The following is a 25,203-nucleotide window of genomic DNA, read 5'->3' as shown; positions in this document are numbered from 1 at the left end:
TCAACATTCATTTGGAACATTTGCTATAATATACACGTATGTCTGTCTTTGTTTTTGTTATTTCTAATGTGTGCATTGAAATTCACAACATGCATCCATGACAGGCAACACAGAGCTCACTTAGCTTAGAATTGCTTGAGGCATTTTATGCAGATAATAAATTGAGTTATATTTCGTTCTACAACCTAAGTCACTTGTTTAAGTTCATACTATCAGTTGCACTTTTCCCTGATGACATCTTTTCGTCAATTTTTGCGCCAAGAGCTCAGAATTCATAAACGTTCTTAGAGTAGTGAGAATTTTGATTCGGCATCATTTGCTCTGGTATTTGTTTTGTCACCAGTCATTTGTTTACTACATGTTTGCCAGTAGTCAAGTCAAATTTGAACATTTTACACATTGGAATCAATCAATCTCACTTCTGTGTCCATCAGACGTAATCTGAACAGGTGTTGACGGGTGGCAAAAAAACTTTGCCATAAACGAGCAATGTCTAACAAACGAATTAATGCTGAAATATAAATATCCGAATTTCCATTAAATCTTTGCGATTCCATCGAAATGACATAAAGAGCCATTTAGAATGGAAAGTGTAGATTTATCACTATTCCTGATTATAGTTACATTGCTGGGCTTTGCAACATTGACAGCAATATTGGCGAATGTCGGTGTACTAATAGTTGTGTATTGGAACAAATCATTACATACTCAAATCAACATGTTGCTGGTTGGTCTCGCCGTTGCAGATCTTGGAGTATTAGCGTCATGTGTACCTTTCGCTATCAGAACTACTTTTCTTCACATTAATGTAAGTTTCTTAAATTTTATTCCTTGTCTTGAGTAATGTCTCTCGATAGTTGGTTTCCTGAGGTCTTTAATACCTGGTTGATGTTGCCAAAAACCATTATATGTCAAAGATTTTATCAGCTAAGACACGAAGAACTGACTGTTAGATTGGCGGTACAAGTTGATGTGGTACAACAAAGAACTAACATGTGCTTTCTTCAAAAACTAGCGTACTTTCAGAATCTTAAGAATGTTCCAAATTGATAATTGATGTACAATTTACGAAATTCATATGTTAATTTCTGTTTCATTTTTAGACCATCAGCGTTAAATTCTGCTTGTTCAGTGGGTTTTTGAATATGTTCTTCTTACTAGCCAGTACATCAATGACGATATGTATATGTATATCCCAGTACATCGCAGTCATTTCACAGACAAAAAAACTAATGACAAGCACCAACTGTTTCGCGATGGTGGTGATTGTCTGGGTGATATCCTTTTGCATTGCCTTTGGTCCCATAGTTAAATGGGGACGTTATGAATTCAACGACATCATATACGAGTGCAAGTTACCTCGTACAACAAACGTCTCAGAGAAGCTACACAATACAGCAGTCATAGTTTATGCATTTATACTACCTTTCTTCACGATGTTGTTCACGTATACTGCAATCATAAGAAAATTTCAACAACATTGTGTACACATGCTCCAAACAGAACAAATCATGAGTACAACACAAAGCAGAATGAATCTAACTTACAACCTTGAGAGAAAAATATGTTTTACCATGGTTATTGGGATAGTAACATTCTTGCTCTGTCGGACACCATTATTTATTTACATTTTGCTCTTGACCATGCAAGTCATAGGTACATTAGATTTCTTAGGGCAGCTGGCATTTTGGGCAGTATATCTACATAGTACAGCTAACCCATTTATCTATGCCTACAAACATGTCGAGTATCGAGAAACTTTGAACGAGATTCAAAGGAGTATTAGAGTGAAAATGAAGTCAATATTAATGAGTGACAATTTCACACCTGCAAGTGAGAAATGAATTAACACCGATTAATCAATTCATGTTTTGCACGCCAACCATGTTGAATACCTTACACATTATCAATGTTAAAGTGCCTATATCAGAGTCGGGGAAATAACGCGTTCAGACAGTTAAATCGATTTTAAGAGCATTTGTAATATATCTGATAGGACGAAAATGCATCTTCATGGAGTTTTTGGGCCTAGAAGTGATTTCGCGCCAAAAAATGACGTAAAAAAGGAGAAAACCAGTTTTACTTTTTTTTAAAACGGTTTCTTTGATTATTTGTCTATACATCCATGCGGAATCTAAAATTTGCAGCGCAGATTTTAAAGATTTGCTATAACAGTGTTTTTCTGTATAATAAAAGTTAGGTCTTCAATGCAAGTGTTCTTCTTTTTACATGTCCAATTCGGTGCAGAGTCACTTACTTCTATAGGCGCAAAAAGCGCATGAAGATAAAATTTTATAAAAAAAATTTCAAATGTTCTTAAATTCGATTTAATTTATCTAAAATTCCCAGACCCAGATATAGGCGCTTTAATGTGAGCTACGACCAACTTGGGCGAACATTCCTGTTTCAAAGAGATTTCATGGTTGCAAATCAAAAATGTTTTGGACAACGTTCCAAACATCCAACTCTATGAAATATTCCTAGATTCACGATTCAATGGCAATTATGATGAGTCCAGCTTTATATGTAATAAGTAGATTATGTAGTTTTATTGTACATAAAAACATCAAACAGCTAACTCTTACATATAGAAATACAATGATATTTTCAAAAGTAAAATAAAAATGCATACTATAGCCATGACAATACATTAGAACTTTATGAATTTTTCAGTTCCGTGGGCAAAATGACGCAATATGAAAACAAACTATCACAATAATCCCACTACATAAAGTATTTTAGTCAAAGTGCAGTTTCAGGAAGTGCATGCACGCAATTACCTTATGATTTCTAGACTAATGTTTTAGGCATTTTAGCTAACCTGAAACAATAAATCTAAATCGGTTTAGCAATAAAATTAATATTAAAAATGTTCTTAACTTCACTCTTTGCATGAGTCGTTCTCCAATGAAAGCATGACCTCTATGATAGCGTGCCTCGAGAACTTTGATCACCATCCCTCTCATTGACATTTACTGAATCCACCTCTACGTCAACGATTAACTGCTTGAACTGTTTTGTGATCGCTTTATATATAAGTTTAATAGTTTCATCTGTGAAGAAAAAAGACATGTCAATATGACATTAACTATAATATTTTTAACACATGAGTGGCTCACCTTTGTTGCAGGTAATTTTTCTAAATAAGGTTTCATCACGGCGTCACCGACAATGTTATGGACAGCAACTAAGCAAAACACACTCTCCTTTCTAACACTACTCTCTGAATGATCATAACACTATAAAACGGAACGTAAAAAACTAAATCGTTCAATCAGAAAGAAAAATTTCCCATAAAAAGACGAAAAAGCTTTTCTATCCAAGACGAGTACCAAAATATATACACATAATCACATTTTTATCAAAGTATTTAACTTGGTGAATTTTTTGCGCGATTAACCAAATAGATAATGCACTTATCTCTTGATTAGATACACAGGCATTGACAATGTTTATTGTACAAGAAAGGAAATACGAACACAAGGTTTGTGCTTGTGCAGCTAAGTTTACAGTTAAATTGCATTAGATTACTGTACAAACCTTTAATAGTGGTGCAACGAGAAGGGGTAAATTAATTGCTACCGTCGTATTGTCAACACTTTCCAACGCCTACACAATACATCAAACTGATGAATGAAAATGACTATTGTGATGAAATGTTACTGCGTATATTTACCTTTGTGAGCATTTTGATAGCAGCAAGGTTAACAGGATACTGGCTTTCATCTATTAAAGGTGATAATACAGTCATACATTCATCTGGACTTATAGATTTCGAGAGAGTTAAAGCTGCTTCTTCCGCTGTGCGAGTCACCTAGAAATGAAAACATTTTATTCACATTTATACAAAACATTGTTAAACATCAAAATATTACTTGAATACACAATTACACAAGAGTCTTTGTGGAACATCAGAACGTTTGATCAACTTTACATATTTTTCTGATTTAATCAAAAAGTTTTGGAGAAATTAAGCTCTAAACATCGAAATTCCCCCCACTTCCTAAATAATTTCGACACTTGACTCTGAAGATAACTACCGCTAAGGTTGTCGAAACGAGTCAATATTAACAAGAACATTCTCCAAACAGGTATGCGTTGGTTCAAAAATTGTAGTAATATATTTTAAAATTGACCACAAAAAATCTCACGACAGAAACCAATAATACCGCTAAGATATTTAAGAAATAAAAGATGTTTACTGTGTTTGAACAGGCTTATGCAAACCGAGGAGACCTTTGGGAGAACTCGAGAGCAGATCAGTGCAAGCCCGAGACCGAAGGTCGCTTTTAATTTTTCCTCTAAAATGTATTCATGATCGATTTGTAAATTCTCTTTGACAGATTGATTCTTTTGATAGATTTGATTGGTTGAGCTCATTTGTGTTTTGCACAGGCTAGTGCAAACACAGCTCTAGACCAATCAGCGCACGCGTTTCATTGTGTTTATTTTATAAAATCGCATGTTATTTTCAAAAAACTGGCCGCGTTTATTTTGAACAGCGGACATATAGGAAAACTTCATGAACAAAACAATCGTACGTTTCATGCATTATCACCTACAAACATCTAACGTATATTTTATCTTAGTCTCTTCTGACTCCCATGACGGTACTTTAACATAATGTCGATGTTAAAAGGTTTAATAAAAAAAAACTATTAAACAAAATCAACATATATCTGAGAATTTTTACGGAAATTTTCAGACTCCGTAAAACCCCCCACAAATGATATGGACAATTTAACAGTCGACAACAAAAGCAACCTTAAACCAAAATTAGATAAGACTTCAGTAACTTTCAATAAAATGTAGCTATCTTATCTATACTCACGTTTTTATCGATATCCTTGTGTAGATGTAATATTTCGGATATAACAAGCCCATTGAGTTCATTCAAGCTATAAGGCTGAGCTTTGACCATATCACGGATAACTCGCACTGCAAGAGCTCTGATTGAAGCCTTAATGAAAATTATAATAGCAGAATGCAGACTGGAGACTGCGGTATGATACATCAACATAAAACATCTTCATAAAATAACTAACTTACATCAGGATCCTTCATTTTATCGATAACAGACATTAAAATGTCCTTAAACTGACTCTCCCACAAACTTGGTGAAGATTCCCTAGCCATTTTCAAAAGGTCCGTCAAGGCATTCCGTTTCACATCGATATTGGTGTCAGAGAGAAGGATCAACAGCTGACGAATTGATTCAACATCATCATGAATAGCTATTAAATATATCATGAAATGAAAATTAACTTAAATAAACATTTTCGATGTTCAGTTTCAAGTTTATGTTTTATTATACGAAATTTTGCACAAACACACACCTTAACATGTTAAGCACGTATGATATTAGCATCAGTAATAAAAATAGTAATACATTTCTAGTTTAGAATCACAATTTCTTTAAAACAGTCATTGTTTAGAAGTTAAAACATTACAATGTTATAGTAAAATAAGATTGTAACCTTTATTAAATGTATCAGACGATTCATTCGATATGGATACTGTCACATTATCTTGTTTGGTATCAACACCATTTACACTTGTATCCTGCAAAATTAAATAACTTGACAAGTAGCGCCAACTTCAATGGACACTTTTATGTACTACTTACGGTCGAAACACGAGATGTTTCATCTTGATAGCGAGAAGCATCGTACTCAGTATTTTTAGAGACAGAAAAGGAGGGACTTGTGGGTAATTTCGGTTCTGAATGTAACACATGACGTGAGCTGTTATTAATTACTGTATCATTTGTATGGATCTCATCACTATGATAACCAGATGACGTAATACTCGGTGAATTTTCCGGGGGGTTTCCACATGCTTTCTTTCCTTCTAAGGATTCAGAGCTTTCATTCGAGCGTAGAGATGTTGCACTATCCTCTCGTTGTAACGGGGAAAGTGCATTAGAAACAACATCTACAGATGCAACCGGATCATCGCCATTGCTCGAATGTCTTGGCGCTGCGAGAGGAATACTACGGTAACCAAGGCGACCAGGAGAGGATGGCGGTTTTGCGTTTGATACATCGGACTTTGAAGTGTACGCCCTAGGATCATTGTCAACTTTCTTCAAGTGATTAAGGATAAGTTTTTTGGCGGTCTCCTGCATGTGAAAAAAAACCCATTATGAATAAAGGTGTCACTCAAACTTCATAATACAAAATGAGATTTGCTAATGTTGCACGAAATAACTTACGTGAAGTGTTTTTGAAAACTCAGGCAACATGCTACTGAATATTGGAGTATTCAATTCAAATAACGCAATCACGACATTCGCAGATTCCTGTAAAAGAATAAAAACAAACAACTGGATAATTTAAATTTCGAAACAAAAACAGCTGAAATATCGTAAGAATATAATGATTCAGTAGCACAATCGTAGATGCTCAGAGAAAAAGTAAATTTCTTATTTAACGTAAGATTGCTCATAAACTTTCTTTAACGACACATTGATTTAAAGTGTGTACTACTACTAATTAATGTTTCAAATGTTGACATCAATACACACCTTTCGAACCTCGCCGCTTTTCGGGTCCGAATTCCACTCGATTAATCGTGATACTGTCAGCCTCGTCTCTACGTACAGTTAAATGAAACTAAACATTTTTTACAGGTCACGTGTGTACGTCAAGTTTTCTACATTGTGACCATCTACAATGATTTTCCAAAAACTACTGGAAATTTTTTAAAAACTATTAGTGCTAAAATAACAATTGTATGTTAATTGTTGCATATTATAGTCATTATAAGCCCCAACATGAGAAAGTATAGAGGGTAAAAGAAAAAGGATACCCGATGAATTGATAAAGTCTGCAGCATCCAACCGTACAATGAGCCCTTGCAAATAAATTAAGATGGCAACTCTGGTCTGAAAAAGATTGAATATCAAGTTTTATTAAGAAAGAGCGAAGCCTTTACTGAAAAATATTAGACCAAGTTATTATTGTAAAGATCAAGCAAGTAGGAAGTTGTGTACTTAAGGGACCGATATTTCTCAGTAAAGACCATGCAAGTGAAGTTAATAAAAAGTTTAATATATGAGCATGAGACATTTGTAGTTTATCTGCTAGTTTTAAAAAGGTTTGGAACTAAGCCAATAAAATTCCGCTATTTCACCGGAAGTGATGCATGCCATATAATAAACATAGTAACAACCGACCGAAATTATTATGACGATGAATACACACTATTTGTGTACAAGATTTTGACAGACTGGGATTAAATCAAACTAAATTGAACGCAAACAAAGAATGAAAGTAATTGGATAGGAGAAAAAATCAGTCATCTGAGTCTTTTATTTATCCAGAACAATGTTTACGACCAAATGAGGCTCTTGACAAAATGTTTTGTACAACAGAATACTTTACCTTTGGATTTGGTATTTCTGACATAGAAATATATTTCGTCATTACTGAAAATTGAACGTACAACGGAAACGAATCTCTGTAAAAAGAAAATGTAGTTGCATTATGGTACAACTGAAAACAGGAAAAACTCGACGGAAGATTGTTATACATTTAGAATTTCTTATATAAAGTTTTACCTGACAACATCCAAGACTCTAACAACTTTGGAATGTACAGAAGCAAGTAAGTCACCACCCAGTTTACCAAGTAATCGTGTCAGCAAAATAAATAACCATTCGTTAAGGTCAGCTTTATGTATAACCATGAAATCCGTAAGGGTGTCCAGGAATGCACTATAGACCTAGAAATAAATTACACAAGAAACCATATATTTATGAAACTTGAAACTTTATGAGTAAAGATGTAACTAGTGTTACTTGTATTTAAACTACACATGGATTATTCTTACTTTATTATGAGGATCGTAGAAAAACCGATTGAAACATTCAACACAGACTACGATTTCCGTATGAGTGAGAGTACGTGAAGTTCGAAGGTAAGCTTGAATAGCAGTGAGAGCATCACGACGTTCAGACCAACTCTTGCTTTGGCACAAACGAGTAATTTCGGAGATTTCCTGCAAAATTGAAAAATTAACATTAAAAGTAAATACGTACTTCTCTACGAAATAGATCCCAGCAATGACGAAATTCTGTTTTCACATCTACTTTGAGTTGCGTTCAGCTATATGAAGAGCACACAAAGCAAGTGAAAGGTAGCTATAATTACCACATGTTCAAGTATGTAAATAATCTACATACGTGTCAAAGTGCAAATGTTATTAGCCGGCATAAGATAATGTATAGTATAGTGTTGAAAGTTAGTCAATGTAAAATGTATATTAGGGGCGAATTTCCAGGGTGGTGGGGGGTGCAGGAAGTTACGCACTCCCTAAGAAAAATTCTAACATGGTATTACGTACTGTAGACTATTATAACAGTATTAGAAGCTAAGAAATTGTACAGTAAGACTGTGTAAAGAGCGGAACTTATCATTTCAAAGGCAATTACATGCCGTGCATTAATATTTTCATTGAAACATTAAAATTGAAATAAATTACTAAATGTGATGTATCCTGTTACTTTGCCAAGTCAACTCAGTTTGTACTTTATTTTCTTGATTCTGGTTTGTCATGTGTGAAAGCAACTGTTGTATTCGTGTTTCACTCGTCGTTGGCAATATTTGGATGTATAATTTATGAGCTTTGTTGATTATTTGAGGAAGTACAGGGTGACCCAAAAAGATTCGTACCCATGAAAATTTCAATTATGGCTTTAATTAAAAAGCTATTTATTTCAAATTACAACCACACATCATTCAGTTTATGGAAGACTATTCACAAGAGTTTCGGCCATTTCTGTCAATTTTTAGTCAATTTATGGCTTTCCCAAGATGTGCTCCAAATGTCCACCATTTCGTTGCAAGCAAACCTGTACTCGTCTGGCAAAATTTTGAATAACTTTTATACACTCCTCTTTCGGGATGGCTCTTATTTTTGCTGTGATGGCAGTTTTAAGCTCTTCAAAAATAAGAGCCATCCCGAAAGAGGAGTGTATAAAAGTGATTCACAACTTTGCCAGACGAGTACAGGTTTGCTTGCCACGAAATGGTGGACATTTGGAACACATCTTGGGAAAGCCATAAATTGACTAAAAATTGACAGAAATAGCCGAAACTCTTGTGAATAGTCTTCCATAAACTGAATGATGTGTGGCTGTAATTTGAAATAAATAGCTTTTTACTTAAAGCCATAATTGAAATTTTCTTTATGGGTCACCCTGTACTACACAACTATACAACTAAGATTTAGAATTTACTTAATTCTATCAAAAATGCTTAAAAGCTAATAACACTTCCAATTCGCAAGGTTAACTCATTTGTTAGTCTAAAAATCTACAATAGCCCAAGGCCCCCGCACCATTAGCTAGGAGAATGATGCACACCCCTCCTGTCAAACGAGCATTAATCCGCCCCAAGGCAAATGATGTATATCATTTGAAGTAGTAAAAACAGTTGATTTCACCAGACATACAACAAAAGATGTGTAGTATATACAATGAGAGTACAAAGAAAGAAAAACCAACCAGAGTTGTCATAACAGAAGATGATCTATCTGAGTGTACACTAGATGTATCACTGCCTTCATCTTGTTCTTCAGAACATGTTGAATTAAACGAGTAATTTCGCGGTCGTGGACTTTTCGACTGAAAAAGAAAGAATTATATATTTATAATAATAGTAAAAAAAAACATGGCGAAGTTTACCAAATTATCAGTTAAATTAATTAAATTTGTTGTTTGATTACTGATCAGGAGTATTTTTAACTACAGTTATCCACCTCTCTATGTGAAATGTAATTCTTACCAAAGCATCCCAAACAGCAGCTTCGGTAAAATCCTTCGCATCCAGTCTCCTCACTGTATAAGACGGATACATCATTTTGCAAATGTAAAGTAGTTTATCAACCAAGTCAGTAATTTTCTCAATCACCTCCCCTCCCTTCCAACCAAAAAAATTATTAAAAACATGAAATTGAACCAGATGATAAGCAGAGTACTTGAAAAAAAAAGTTAAATTAAGTTACATAGCAATTAATGTTAATATGTCATCAATAATATATTCGTTAATATTCATCGATAGCTAAGTTACATAGCAATCAAGATTATTCTGTCCGAGGAAACAGTTGCGACCTCGGACAGAATAAGGTTAGAACGCATATAATTGTCTAAGTGTAAGGAATATAGTGACTAGCTACTTTGAAATAATTACGGTCATCAAAATACAATTACAACATTCAATAATTAAAGGCAAAAAACCAAACAATCTTAGAGGACAAACTGTTTTATTAGCGCGAGATACATTCTACAATTTCAACGAACGAAGAACTGTGATGAAAGTTAGTCTTACCATGAGATGGTTTCCTTCCATGTAAGCTACTGCTACTGAAACTACGTAAACCACGATCACGTGTAGGGCTAGGATCACGACTGCTGGCACGTGAGTTGCATCGTGATGCAGAACGGGAACTAGAATGAACATAAACAAAGGACTATTTATAAACAATACATGCAGCGACATATCTATAGGTATGCTCTAATAAACTATATATAATAATAATTGATTACTGGTAAACATATTTTTGAGGAATTATGCTCACTTTGGTGTCGGTATCTTTGATCTTAAAGGACTTGCCATAGTAGAATATACGTTTGATCTTTCTTTCGGTGAAAACATAAAATGGAGGCGTGAAGGTGAAGTAGAGCGACTAGCAGCTAAAGAAAGATAAACGAAGATCTAATTAAAGTATTCTTTTGCACAACAACTGTATGTGTTGAAAGATATATATTTAATGATCAAAAATGCAGTAACCCACCCCTTGACTTCTAAAATGCTCAGTTGTACAAGCAAACACACGAAACTTAAGAAAAAGAACCGAAATAGCGAAAATAATTTCGTCATACGTTGTGACATGTATCCTCGATGAACGACTTTCGATGAAGACCGTGATGGTCTAGGTCTAACATCACTTGGTGCATAGTTTGACGGTTTAACTGCATCTTCTGTTCTTGATCTACGACGCATGCGCGCTCGTTCAGCTGCACGAGCATCGACACTACTGACTGATCTAGCAACCATTCGACTGGGAGTTGAAGAGTTATTTTTCTTTCCAGGTAACGCTCGACGTCCTGGTGAGGCTGTTGATTTTAGTTATAGAATATAGTCAAAATCACATATACAATAATCAAATACAAACAGTAGAATTGTTTTTGTTTGAAAATTAATTGACATAGCTAGTACAAGGAGCGTACCCTCTCTTGAATTTAATCTTGTCGGTTTATTATTAGTGACTACATCAGTCCTCGTTACTCTACAAGACAAAGAACTGCTGTTACATTAAAAAGAAAAACGTTCTTAATAAAACATATCAATCTTACACAAAATACTAAATCTCTCTCACAATATTTACTGTAAATAAGCCATAAGGGAAGTAAATACAGTGCATTCAGTACATATCACAAGTTTCTCTACGTGAAAATTTCTTCTCAAATTGGAATTTCAACAGAGTGAAAAGTGTAATTATCCAATACCACGAAGGAAAATCATGTGTGTGTCACTTTACGTCTCATACTTACGACACTCGATACGTAACTACGGAGTCACAAGATACATGGCATTGTGTTTTACGTATTGAAGTTTAGTGCAAGTCTAGTTCCCAAAGCATTGTGTTTTACGTATTGAAGTTTAGTGCAAGTCTAGTTCCCAAAGCATTGTGTTTTACGTATTGAAGTTTAGTGCAAGTCTAGTTCCCAAAGCATTGTGTTTTACGTATTGAAGTTTAGTGCAAGTCTAGTTCCCAAAGCATTGTGTTTTACGTATTGAAGTTTAGTGCAAGTCTAGTTCCCAAAGCATTGTGTTTTACGTATTAAAGTTTAGTGCAAGTCTAGTTCCCAAAACATTGTGTTTTACGTATTGAAGTTTAGTGTAAGTCTAGTTCCCAAAGCATTGTGTTTTACGTATTGAAGTTTAGTGCAAGTCTAGTTCCCAAAGCATTGTGTTTTACGTATTGAAGTTTAGTGCAAGTCTAGTTCCCAAAGCATTGTGTTTTACGTATTGAAGTTTAGTGCAAGTCTAGTTCCCAAAGCATTGTGTTTTACGTATTAAAGTTTAGTGCAAGTCTAGTTCCAAAAGCATTGAGTTTTACGTATTGAAGTTTAGTGCAAGTCTAGTTCCCAAAACATTGTGTTTTACGTATTGAAGTTTAGTGCAAGTCTAGTTCCCAAAGCATTGAGTTTTACGTATTGAAGTTTAGTGCAAGTCTAGTTCCCAAAGCATTGTGGTTTACGTTTTATGTTTAGTGCAAGTCTAGTTCCAAAAGCATTGAGTTTTACGTTTTATGTTTAGTGCAGGTCTAGTTCCCAAAGCATTGAGTTTTACGTTTTATGTTTAGTGCCAGTCTATTTCCCAAAGCATTGAGTTTTAGGTATTAAAGTTTAGTGCAAGTCTAGTTCCCAAAGCATTGAGTTTTACGTTTTATGTTTAGTGCAAGTCTAGTTCCCAAAGCATTGTGGTTTACGTTTTATGTTTAGTGCAAGTCTAGTTCCCAAAGCATTGAGTTTTACGTTTTATGTTTAGTGCAAGTCTAGTTCCCAAAGCATTGAGTTTTACGTTTTATGTTTAGTGCCAGTCTAGTTCCCAAAGCATTGAGTTTTACGTTTTATGTTTAGTGCAAGTCTAGTTAATGGTTCCTGCCATTCAAGGTGAATAACATACCTTGAAGTCGCACTGGTCGGTCGAGTTCTTATTGACCCGCGAGAACTCGTGGATTTTTCAACTGTATGATCAATATCAGAAGACTTTTTGTCAACTTCAAGTAGTTTTTGTTTGCTTTTGTCTAAGTCATTGAACATTCTGAATGATGGAAAAAAAGAAGCTTGATGTATGTGGCTGCAACACAAATCATTTCAAACGAAGCAAAATAAAAACAGCAAATAAAAACAATTCAATTTACAATAACATACTTGTCTGCCTTGTCTTTAAATAATTTCGAAAATTGCCAAAACGCCCTTCGGTAAAAAAGAGATTAACTAAATATAAATTTTCACTGATCGCATGAGAAACACGAACTCGCCAATAGTCGTAACCATGAACAGGTCAAATGGACAATGTAAAAGAATACGTTGAAAATTATAGGCAAAAGTAATTTAAGTAAATAGAAATACTTTATGCTGAAATACAAATTAAAATTTTCTAATACGTCAGTATAGACTCAAAGTTTTAAATAAGTTGAAAAAGTCAATGAAAAAAATTCAATGACATACATACTTTCTTATAATTGCACGGACATCAGAACTTGCGTCACTTAAGCCATTTCGAACAACCTTCTCTAATTCATCAACATGTCTGAGAAGTAAAATAGATGAAAAAAAGATGCTCTATGTAGCATTGTGTGCATATATGATTATGTTTTCTAATTTGGAAAAATTCTCAAGCACAAAGCAGGAAAGAAAGAATATTCTTTTTATGCTCTCTATACTTACGATTTTAGATAATGCAGTTCCCAATATTCCAAAAGTAGCACAACATAATCTGCGCAACGACTAGAAATGCAAAAGCCATAAAATAGCATTTATACTAAATGGTTGATACAAGTTACAATATCAAATAAAAATGTACGTATAAAAACAAAAAGTGTTCAATATCAGAGCAGATAGAGCTTTGAAATTATATTTCAATAACACTTGAAATGATTCACTACATAATGTTTCACGCAAAGTATGAAAAACGTGAAACACTGTATTAGTGAATTATATCATGTGTTTTTAAATATAATTTAAAGTTAATATAAGTTAGATATAAAAGTTATCTAATAAAAGTTATGCTGATTTCTTTCAAAGCAGATTCTAATCTGAGCAAAGTACAGGACCCTACCATTCCAAATTTACAGTATTTCCAAAATGTACTTACATTCGGACAGGTGTTGATCTTGACGTCATTCGAGTAGTAATGTGAAGAATAAGTCTGGGATAATGGGTGTTCTACATTGTTTACAAAAATATAACACTGCATATATTTCATAATGATAAGTAAGATACAAGACAAATAGCATTCGACAAAATAGATGATAAAATGAAATGAACAGACAGTTTCCTTTTGGATTCTGGCCCTTTGCGTACACCATATCCGTACAAACAAAAACAATAAAAAATACCTTAATGATTATCTTTGCACATGTATCCCCAGATGAAGCCATTACCTGAATAAAAATACAAACTATGTAGAACAGCTTTTTTTGTAATAAGTATTTGACTCATATGAAAGGTAAAAATAAAAAAACATGCAGGTATATGAGAAAAAGTGGAAGACACAGATGTCTACAAACCTTAGTCGCAGTGTTCGCGTTTAGGTCAATTACCGTTGGAAGAATACCGTCTACGACTGGACCAAATTTATTGCCAAGTTTTGTAGCAAGATAGCTGAAACCAAAGAGCATTATAAATTAACTGCAGCTATACAACTCAAAGTAAATGGTTTGAACCCGGGAGTATCGTTATATGTTTGTAAATGATGATCGTCCAGGTTAATAAAGTCCTGAGAAGGACTGTTTTTGATGTTGTTGAAATTTTCTTCGTTGGTTCAAGCATTTCATAAGGATATATTTCCCAGGGATGGCATTGAGGGAAATTACTTGAAACACTATCACCAAGAAAGCGATGAAACAAAATACTTCGTGAGTATCTGAAGTTGGAATCCTGTGTAGCCTGAATCCTTGAAATGCCCGAAGCTAACTGTACACCGTAGTCAAAAGAACTTACACATTAAACTGACCTAAGAGGATTATAAAATTTTAATTTCTCCCATCACATTTTGCAATGTTAACAGAGCCAAATTTTTGAGCATTTGGTTTTGAATGAAGAAGAATAAAGAATTAGCGCATCTATAGATTTTGCACTACGACTTCAGGCCACGAAGGGTTAGTTGTATTTTTTGGGGGGTGTCTTCAAAAAGAAGCAAAAATACAGACATGCAAAATATTGAAAATAGAAACATGATGAAACGATTCTAATAAATTTTATCAAGATTAAAAGACAGGAAACTGAGAAAACATTGTTGAGCAAGGACGCCGATGAAATAGATATAACAACAGATAATTTCCTCAAAAAACTAAAGCGGAGGTAAGGACAAAGTATGTTTCGAGGCAACAAAGACCAAAAGATACCTAAATTTGTTCTCTTTAGAGTTACAACGTTTTAAAAAATATGATTTGGGAGCTTTACAAGTTAATTAACAGTTTTCAAAGAAAACACGTAAAGTTATAGCTACATTACAGTAAAAAGGTTTTAGTGAAAGGGAAAATAAAAATTTGCTTCTCAACGACTTCATGCAAACAGGATTTTCAATTTCCAGAAAACATAGAAACTTTTGTTGGGTGGTGGTGAGTTTGATTAAGAAAGTTATTGTCAATTTAAACTTCATTATTTCTAATTTAAATTGAATTAATGCATTTTAATGGCATGTTGACAACGCGAACATGCTTACGTAGCAGTGAAAATAAATAAAATATTCAGCATCAGAAAATGACTTCAATAAACAGCAAGTGGATTAAAGTTTGAATTATAAAATAGAAACTAGAAGATTGAACTTAAAGTTAGGATACTAAATTAACTGCACATGATATAATCTAACCTCAATGTCACACATGCCTCTCTAGCCACAGCAGATCTCAATGATTTGACCTGACAAAAAATAAAATACGTATATATAATAAGTTCAAGTTTTAAAGCACGTGTTTGAAAGAAAAGAACGAAGAAAACTTACAGCCGCATTAAAAGCACCTTCCAAAGGCTTCAATTGTGTCATAAAGTCAAAATCAAGCGAACCTCCGTCCACCAAACTACGGACTCTTTTTAACTATACGATGGATTCATAGAATTAATATTACTTGACCACGATAGAAAAAATCAAACATTCACACACACGTTTTCATAGCAAAAGAGATATACACATTGTCTAGTATACATATACATAGTAAGCAAAAGTAAATATGGTGAACACTTACTGCGGCAACATGTTCCTCCCAGTCATCTGATGGACTTGATAACGCGTTGGAAATCTTTGTTAACGCATCACTCAACTCTCTGGCCGAACCAATCTGTGAAAATTGATAGTTTTTATACATTTTTAGATCAATGATAGACATGAAGTAGCAGCAGACACAGCAAATTGACACCAGTTGTTTTGGACTGATATGTTTTCACAAAGATATATCTTATTTCTTATTTCCCAAGACAGAAGTAATTCAAATCAACTATAAAGAAATGCAAATGCAAACAAACCTGGACAGTTGGAGTATCCGTGTATGCTCGAATAAAATCATTTTCATCGACAGCACCCGCAGCAAGTCCTATAAAACGCAAAAGATAAAAGGAACATTTACCACAAACGTTTATTGTACTTAAAATAAACATTTTATTAACTACCTGATGTTGAGGATCCTTCGCTTTTTGCTTCATTTCGCAAATTTGATTTTTTCAGTTTAACACTTGCTTCTCGCATCTATGGAGACGAATGTGCAGAATGAGTGTCAATACACTTTAAAAGGATTAGGCTGTAATGCTTATAAACCTTTGCATTCAGTCACTTATTTATATATTTTACGAAAGAAAACGACAATATCGTCACCATAAGATTCACAAAGCACAAATTAATGTTTCCCTATTCGTTTTTACTCTTTTCTACAAGTGACAAAAATTTTGTAATCAAAGAGCGTTTTCCAACCACTCATTTAGCAGGTGTTATGGATTTAAGTGTCTGAGTACAACAGATAAGTACAATGTGTTCAACTACATGAATTTTCATTTTTCAAAAACAATAAACTGTTTCAGACACATCAAAAATTTTTCGAGCGACCACATTTCCAGTAAAAATTTTTAAAATTCGTGTAATCGATACTTTAGAATTTCACACAACGCTGTTCAGTGATCACGTACACATTTAAAACATGGACGACTTTTAGTGGTTTGGGAAATGAAAATTGCTGTCATTTTAGATTTAATCGCTAGATAACCTATCTAAGAAGTCATGTAACAGGTAATGCATTTTAAAATACAAAAAAAATTCAACATGTAAGAAATTTTGTCTTAGTTAGTTCATAAAACACCAGGAAAACTTTACCCTTTTGTTCAAAAATGGAATTTTCTATCAGTACGTACATTTAAATGTGAAAGCAAGTGAAATGAGATCAGTGAAGGGGGCAATTGTTCATGTTTAATTCAGACAATTTTAAGTATAAAATACTAAGCTTGCCACAAACGCAACAACCACTAGAAATTTTCTCTCTGATACAATTACCTTGACGGGTTCTTGTACATCCCCATTCGCTTTTGGTGGACCTAAATAATAAAAATTAATTGTACGTAATGACAAATACTTTAAAGATGCTTTACTTCATAAAAAACAGACTGCTGTTGCGTAAATAGAATACTACATTCTCGCCTAGCCCCAGTGCCCATCAGTGACTAGCGCATTAAGTAACAACTTAACAAGCGTGTGTGATAATGCTAAAGAGATGGAAAAATCGCCACCAGAACAAGTCACTTAAAACAAATTTTGACTAGGCATTGCTATACAAATATTACTTCCACACATGGCATACTTCAAGACTGACATAAAGTCACTAAAGAATGAAATAGTCTTTGACATGTAACATAAAGCATGTTGTTTTTGGTGGTTTTTTTTGTATAAAATATTCACCTATATGATGTAAAACTTTTTACTTGCTTTTCATAAAATATTTAGCTATACGATGTAAAACTTTTTACTTGCAACGAGACTAAAAAATACTTTCAGAAGTAAGAAATATTGTGGCACACCACCAATGGTTTGGTTGTCATTCAATGTTTTGGAAATCATGCCGTGACTGCAGTATTTCCTCAGCGATGAACAGCGATTTTAGATTTTTACACAGTGACGACTAAAAGAGCCGTGCTGTTATAACGATACCTAGCTGAGATGAAACATTCTTTTGTTCAGGTAATCAAGTTTCGTCAATTAGCATGACGTCAAAATGCATGTCATTTCACTGGTTTTAACTTTCAGACATCAATGGAATAACTCAGAGTATTTCTCCAACTACAATCATTTAGTTCGCTTCTTTACTTGCATTCATGTGCAAACGTCATTAATTGCATTGGGGACAATAATTATGTTGCAAAAATTTTCAAAAGCTTTGGAATAAACGTGGAATGAACAAAAACGCAAACAACAAACAAAGGGTTAGAATGAAAATATAGGAGACAAAGGTCATAACCTGGTATAGTGCTTGCACAATTTCTCGAATACTCAAATGTTATAACGAAATGTGCGTGCAAGATATATGATAAAGCCATCCAAAACAATTTCTGTACAATAGACCCCCTCCCATAACCAGAATATTTCCTGCAGTATCTTAGATGACCTTGTCTGCAAAAGATGGCAACTTGGTAAACACTCCGCCGCATTTGCTAAGAACAGAGCGTTGAAAAACACTCATTCTATAATTCCATAGAGCAGTGTACTTGCATTATTTCTGTATACGTTGGCCATGAGCCCGCGCTCTACAACAAATCGACATGCACTTAAATTCGAAATGCAAAGTAAATGTAAAATGATCTTACAAAAATATCCTAGAAAAAACATACCCTGCGAACGAAACGTCTCGCACATATGATTTATATCGTGTAAAAGTTCGTAATATTCTTTAGAAAGCGCCGAAAATGTTTCGTTTTCCATAGGTTTTAAACAAAAAGCTATAGCTACTCTGAAACATCTTGAAACATAAAAACTAATCTAGATCGACTCCACGCAAACATGATAATCAAATATTTACAGTCTTCGTTCACTTTACGACAACTAAAAAGATATCCTTGTCATAGTATATGAAAAGCCAGTATTTTCTTGACAGACGATAAACAGTATTTGCCAGCTGGTCTGCATGGGCAGACGCACACACACCACACAGTAAGAAATTTCCTTGACAAATTGCAACAAAATACTTCTAATCCATAAAATCCGTACAAGTAACTGCGTAGCTTAATGTTGTCTTTACAGTCTATCTTCGCAGCATTGTAATAAAAAGTCGCTATGTTTTTATACGTTTCATGTAATTATTCCATCACTCCATTTAGCACAAGTATATTGCGTAAGTAAACTTTCGTGAAATAAATATGTAATTTAAGTGATTAATTATTAACAAAAATATTAAATATTAAAACTAGAATGAAACAAACTAAACCGAAATGTACGTAAGTATGAAAATTTAAAGTAAAAATAAAATTTAAAGAAGCTGTACAGAAAACATAACGCAGAATCAAAGGCAATTTTTGTGATATCGTGAGAAAAAATCCATCGCATGATAAAAATAAAATCCGATGACTAAAATGTATTTAACTACAATTGGAATGAACAACTATAACAAAATTAGTATTTTGTTCAACATTTGTTAATACACCCCAACAAGAAAAAGTAACTTAGAATGTTCAGAATTTTTTATTAACAGAAAACACAGTCAAAGTTTAGACACCTACATAGCGTGCAGCAGAATTTCAGAGATATTACGCACATTTACAACAAATGATTGATTTAAAATATGGTTTGCACAGCTTTCCAAAGAAGCATCACACAGGCAATATATTTATGAGTCTGTTGGTAGCATTGTTGGCAGACTGAAAATTGAATAAAATCATTAACATAACCTCTAGAAAACCGAGGTCAAAGGATAGTGGAAAGCTTCAGTGAAAACCATGTGCTAAAAAACTGTTCTTCAATTGACAGTAAAAACATTGTTTGTAACTTTATAATTTGATGCGATGATTTGAGAAATGAGAAATATTGTTTACCAAACATACACTTGCGTGTACATAAATAATGTTTAGGTGGAATGACAAATATTGTTAACCTAACACACATGCGTGTACAATTTATCAAACACACATGCGTGTACATGTTTAATGCAATGATGGATATAGTTTACCAAACACACATGCGTGTGTACACAAATGATATTTAGGAAGAACGATAGATATTGTTTACCACACACACATTACCACGCACACACATGCGTGTACATGTTTAATGCAATGATGGATATAGTTTACCAAACACACATGCGTGTGTACACAAATGATATCTAGGAAGAACGATAGATATTGTTTACCACACACACATTACCACGCACACACATGCGTGTACATGTTTAATGCAATGATGGATATAGTTTACCAAACACACATGCGTGTGTACACAAATGATATTTAGGAAGAACGATAGATATTGTTTACCACACACACATTACCACGCACACACATGCGTGTACATAAATGATGCTCTAAGAAAACGCAATCCATAACATCATTGAGAAAACATTGCATAAATTTTCAGAGCAAATTGAGCAAAACATTGTTCGAGACCAGCAACGACGCACTATTGGATGCAACCATAACAACAACTGTGCATAAAAATTTCCAATCAAATTATACGAATCCTACCGTCCGTAGCCGAAGCAATCATAGTACCAGACTTTAACACTTCATCGAATTTTGAGTTGATCAATGAAAGTCTACCGATAAAAAAATGAGAAAATAAAAATTATACTCCAAATGCACACTGTCTAAATTTCTTCTTAAACATTATAAATCTTCTACTCGACAATTTCTTTGAAAAACCTTTTCCAGCTGACAATTCGAAAAAATAATTAGTAAAACACACTCCAAAAAACATCATCATGCAAACTCAAAATTTAAGTTATTAAGAGACGCGATCTAAAAGCAATATCTCTATTTTATTTCAAAGTCATTATCAAGCTAAGTGATTATTTACAATTTATAATTTAGTTTAGACCAATTATGCACCACAAAACGATTGCTGCAAAATTTTGTTTCCAAAACAAATTATAGGCGTTGAAATACGATAATTTTCTTCAAGTGCAATATATTGAAATACTCGTCAAAGAACCAATAAGAGGTCGTAAAAAAGACACGTGTTAATTAAAATGGGTTTGTGCCTCATCCCGTTTCATTCCGTTTCATAACAAATTACATAATTAATTTGCAATAAAACTCGTTGTTGATATAGTTTTTGCTTGATTTTGAAATAATACGAGACCTTTATTGACGAATAAATTGAAAATGGTGACAACTGTATACCTTGTAGGTGGAATTCCTCTTTTACTTAAATCAATGCGAACTTTTTCACCAACATGTCGATATATTTCAACAAGAGTACGAATGGCATTATCCCGCACCTTTAGTGAATAGAAAGAGCACATTAACGGTTCATTAAAAAATCATTCAACCGACGCTAATTTTAAAATTCCATTAATAGTTGCATCAAAATCGTATGTAAAAAACAAAGAAATATCATAATTTATATGCGACATTTTTCTTACGCCGAACAAACAGTCGGCATCAGCAAGAGTAAAAATGTATACAAAAAGTTTTAGATTGGAATGTCAACTACATCATAATGACAAGCTATGAAATATGAGTAGTATGTACAACAATATACGTACCTGACTGTTAGCATCACCCAATAATTTGCATATATGAGGGGTGAACTTTGATATAGACAAATTGGTTACACCAAATCTGATATAAAAATAAAAGATAGAGAAATACATGAAATGTTAACCATTTGTTTTGATAAACATGTTAATACCTTTTTAGTGTTGAATACAGAGACCTTGTAGCAAATTAAAAGACGAAACAAAACAACTACTGCATACATATGTGTTCATATGCCAGGTTGCATCAATTTTTTCCCATTTAAACTATGTTTCTGTTGATCTACATCTTACTAAACCTTCGCAATCAGCAAAAACTGTCCACATACAGTTCACATGCTTAATGCATCACAAACACTAAGTACAACATCCTTAATGCACATAGCGATGTAAAATCCAAACAACAAGTTTCGATTATGTTACTGTGACATGTGTAAAACAATAAAGACAAACTTTCTTACACATTGATTGAATCCATGAAACATGTCATAACTTCTTCACGAACTTTAAAGCCTTTATGAGAAAATGCTGGTATCAACAAATCTAACACAACCTGAAAAACAGCAAATTTTCAACTACTATGCATATAGAATGAAAGTGCATCCTAAATTTTTAATATTGTCTTTGTTTCACTTTAACATTGTATAATTTTCAACTCTTTGCATTTCTAGCATCAGTTTAGTAATCAAATCAAATATTGGCCATTTACCATAGCAATTGAACTATTCAACATAATATTTAAATTAGTCACTATGACAAATTCTTCATTTTCATATACATTTGTTAAACATGTTGGTAATTATCAGCAAAAACAAGCAACGTATCATGATGACTAATAACAGAGTAAATATTAAACTAGTTGAGCCAATTATTCACAATACACACAACAAGAAATGGTTTACGTACCTGAGGGGTGAATGAGTGCATTAGTTCCTGAAGGAATGATCGTGAATTTTCTCGAACCTATATGGTTGAAATTATGTTATGTTATAAATACAGTACAAAGTATACCAAAAAAAAAGTGACACCATAAATAGAGATTCTTTCATTGTTCATAAAAATCTGCTAATCATTATGACTACAACCAAGGGAATTCAATCATAGGCTATTTGTTTGAATTCATATAAACAAAATATCATTGAATTCCCTTGTGTGTAATCGTATGAAATACTTTGTGTAGTGTAATTTTTGTTACACCCTGTATAACTGGTAGTGTTTCTTAAAGACTTTCTTAAAAGTTATCATTCGCCATTCGGTAAGAAAAGGTATCACATAAGTTATAACATACCACTGCTTTGCTGTCGCCAAGGCGATCAATGATTATAGGGACAACTATTAACACAAGATAACAAGGACAACAGTAAAGGTATACGAAAAAATAGCTTTTATTTGTTATGCACTAATCCATACTTACCTTTATTCAAATTCAATTTTACAGATTTTCCACCTCTTCTAATAAGAATTGTAAATAATTCCAAACCACTAGCACTGATCTAATGGAAGCATAAAGTTGTAAAAATACATAAAAACACTATTCTTTGATAATAAATATTTCTATTTTGTTCGTAAAATTGCATAAAGAAATAATAAAATTAAAGTGTAGTTTGTTTATATCAGCCACGTAAGCGATGGTTCCTCTAGTTTGGATTGTATTTCAATTGCTACTTGTTACTATAGCATGACAGATTTTTCTTGGTAAACTTCTGTTACCTTTTTATTATCATACGCACCCCTCCGGCAAACCCCCCTGCCAAGGCTACCTCATTGTGCATGCTCCCCCTAAATCTATCCCGTGCCATGTCAGTGAGAATTAAGTTGGTATTACATAATTTTGTCTAATAATCAGGGCTCAAAATAACAGACAAAATGCCTTCTGTCATGACATATTAAGATTTTTGACCAGTCACCAATACTCATAAATTGCCTATTTGTAGGTGTAGACCATTCTGGTTAATGGTGTCCTGAGAGCTGTTTGCATTCGTATTGACTGAGGTTTTGACAACACAATGGTAGTCACCTTCAGAGTAAAGTGAGAAGTAACTTGCACTTGTAGTCCTTGCTTGATTCTAAAGATAACTATTGCTAAAGTTGTTGAATTGTCAGTTAACACCAACACCAACAGTGCTTGTAACAACTACACTAACTAGGACGATTTACATCTACAAACATGCATGAAACGATACTCACAATAAGGCTTAAACCATTCAATTCATGCATAAATTGTATCAAAGAATGCGAAAAGATAATTTGAGACAACAATTTTTGATGTTTTAATTTCTTGAGATCTTACTATAGATTGCATGACCATTCCATGGTACTTTTGGGGAAAACATAAAAATGTGGTTGGTCAAAATGACTATCAAGGTAAAAATTTGGTCAGTCTACAAGCATTTTCGGCAGATCATTGCCCTATAACCAGCAATTATTGTGAGCTCTGCCAATAGTATATTAAGATAAGTTTATGTCACAATTGATGTGTATCACCGAAAATAGTATAATGAAAAACCACCATATCACAATTTTGCATAAATTTATAATTTATATGAAAAAGGGTAAAACATTCATAAATACAACACATATTAGTAAAGTTTGAATGACTCTCTATATTAAAAACAAAAGATGTTTGAAGAAATTTCTGTACCAAGCAATTAATTCCATTTAACACAGCAACTTTCACGGTTTCAAAATTAATTTCATGTGTAAAAGGTTCATTTGTACTTCAATGTCTCATATGGCTTTTGATGGAATGTCATGTAAAATTACACAACCATTTTAAGGTTCCTACGTTGCTATCAATAACACATGTAACCGAATTATTTCATTTTTGTTTCAAAATCATATAAAACTAAGATGTGAATTATACTATCACATGAGTTGCACAAGTTATTTCTTATTACTGCGATGCTCATTTAAACAAAACTATCAGTGAAGCTACAAGCTACGGTTTAATAAATGATGAAAGTATCAATTCAATAAAACGAAAATGCTTATAAAGCAAACATTCGTTTCAATATAAAAATTATAATTATTCCAACAGAGAGCCATACAAAATTAACTATAAATAATGGATTTCTAGAGCTTTCGAGCGAAAAACATTGTTTGTGATAGTGAGTAAAACGTCAGGACAAGAATCAATAACTGCCGCCACATAAAAATTTTAAAATTTATAAATGGTAGAGTTGACAAACCTTATAATTTCCACTGTTTATCCATATTTTAAAGTTGTCGACAAGGCAATCGATCGCATCAGCAGTAAGCGGACTTAGAGGATTACTCAGATACTTCTTCAACTCTTCGCTGGCCATCATTTTCTTGTGTGTATCGTTTTGTTGTACCATTGACAATAGACTATTTAGTTCTGGATAGTCGTCCATTTTCGACAAGGCAAGATCAGAGTTGTATCGTTGAAATTAACCCAATCCTCGAATAAGCGATAAAACCAAATCTTTAAAATTTAAGTAACGCTAAGAAATTAGCCTCCTTTCTCGTTGTGTTGCATGGCACAATTTCTTACAAGGTAGGGTGAAGATGAAATATTATGTAAAATAACACATTGTTTCTCGCATAGCCGCCATTTTCTGTCTTCTTACCTCTCGGCTCTCGAGTCTCGATGAATCGTTACGTCACGCAACAAATTTGTTTGTGCCATTTCGTAGCATTCACGAATAAATATAACAATAGAAGAACACGGGGGGTGTTTCGATAAAATTGCAGCAATGGTCATTTTCGGTCAGTGGAGAGACG

The 25,203-nt window shown here is 33.5% G+C and overlaps 2 protein-coding genes across 3 annotated transcripts; one reads left to right on the top strand and one right to left on the bottom strand.

Annotated features, from left to right (window-relative positions):
* The first annotated feature begins 492 nt into the window (after window positions 1-492).
* On the top strand, window positions 493-2,700 carry LOC124440519 (probable G-protein coupled receptor 45). The gene is made up of 3 exons (XM_046990912.1): window positions 493-808; window positions 1,104-1,484; window positions 2,674-2,700. The coding sequence occupies exons 1-3, from the start codon at window positions 584-586 to the stop codon at window positions 2,698-2,700; spliced, it is 633 nt and encodes a 210-aa protein (XP_046846868.1). The 5' UTR covers window positions 493-583.
* LOC124439901 (CLIP-associating protein 1-like) lies at window positions 2,520-25,081 on the bottom strand. 2 transcript variants are annotated; one of them, XM_046990184.1, is made up of 41 exons: window positions 24,648-25,081; window positions 22,874-22,952; window positions 22,748-22,791; window positions 22,366-22,422; window positions 21,921-22,012; window positions 21,469-21,544; window positions 21,104-21,201; window positions 20,447-20,517; window positions 17,274-17,314; window positions 16,403-16,478; window positions 16,259-16,326; window positions 15,982-16,074; window positions 15,741-15,833; window positions 15,609-15,658; window positions 14,305-14,398; window positions 14,134-14,178; window positions 13,890-13,960; window positions 13,463-13,522; window positions 13,248-13,325; window positions 12,944-12,988; window positions 12,696-12,833; window positions 11,234-11,292; window positions 10,886-11,119; window positions 10,582-10,696; window positions 10,332-10,450; window positions 9,789-9,841; window positions 9,509-9,628; window positions 7,834-8,001; window positions 7,562-7,725; window positions 7,386-7,461; window positions 6,811-6,886; window positions 6,527-6,594; window positions 6,215-6,301; window positions 5,627-6,121; window positions 5,478-5,562; window positions 5,050-5,234; window positions 4,832-4,960; window positions 3,677-3,814; window positions 3,541-3,609; window positions 3,120-3,239; window positions 2,520-3,053 (listed from the first exon to the last, which is right to left on the bottom strand). In XM_046990184.1, exons 1-41 carry the CDS (start codon window positions 24,831-24,833, stop codon window positions 3,000-3,002), a joined length of 4,269 nt encoding a protein of 1,422 aa, XP_046846140.1. In that variant the 5' UTR covers window positions 24,834-25,081; the 3' UTR covers window positions 2,520-2,999. The 2 variants fall into 2 exon arrangements, with proteins under 2 accessions (XP_046846140.1, XP_046846141.1); XM_046990185.1 differs by lacking the exons at window positions 20,447-20,517; window positions 21,104-21,201; window positions 21,469-21,544; ... (3 more) ...; window positions 22,874-22,952; window positions 24,648-25,081 and adding an exon at window positions 18,602-18,991.
* Window positions 25,082-25,203: the final 122 nt, after the last annotated feature.

This window comes from Xenia sp. Carnegie-2017, unplaced genomic scaffold (assembly GCF_021976095.1).
Source record: "Xenia sp. Carnegie-2017 unplaced genomic scaffold, XeniaSp_v1 HiC_scaffold_2, whole genome shotgun sequence".
NCBI lineage: Eukaryota > Metazoa > Cnidaria > Anthozoa > Malacalcyonacea > Xeniidae > Xenia > Xenia sp. Carnegie-2017.
The sequence above is the reverse complement of the archived record's forward strand: the minus strand, read 5'-3'. Positions and strand labels throughout refer to the sequence as shown.

What these genes read in the sequence shown, in the direction of transcription:
- LOC124440519 (XM_046990912.1), top strand. Translation starts at nt 584, where the DNA reads ATGGAAAGTGTAGATTTATCACTATTCCTGATTATAGTTACATTGCTG. An exon ending in CTACTTTTCTTCACATTAAT is followed by an intron (nt 809 to 1,103) that starts GTAAGTTTCTTA and finishes TTTCATTTTTAG; the next exon opens with ACCATCAGCGTTAAATTCTG. An exon ending in GAAAATTTCAACAACATTGT is followed by an intron (nt 1,485 to 2,673) that starts GTACACATGCTC and finishes TGAATTTTTCAG; the next exon opens with TTCCGTGGGCAAAATGACGC.
- LOC124439901 (XM_046990184.1), bottom strand. Translation starts at nt 24,833, where the DNA reads ATGGACGACTATCCAGAACTAAATAGTCTATTGTCAATGGTACAACAA. An exon ending in GTGCAAAGATAATCATTAAG is followed by an intron (nt 13,961 to 14,133) that starts GTATTTTTTATT and finishes TAAACAATGTAG; the next exon opens with AACACCCATTATCCCAGACT. An exon ending in CTATCAAAATGCTCACAAAG is followed by an intron (nt 3,610 to 3,676) that starts GTAAATATACGC and finishes TGTATTGTGTAG; the next exon opens with GCGTTGGAAAGTGTTGACAA.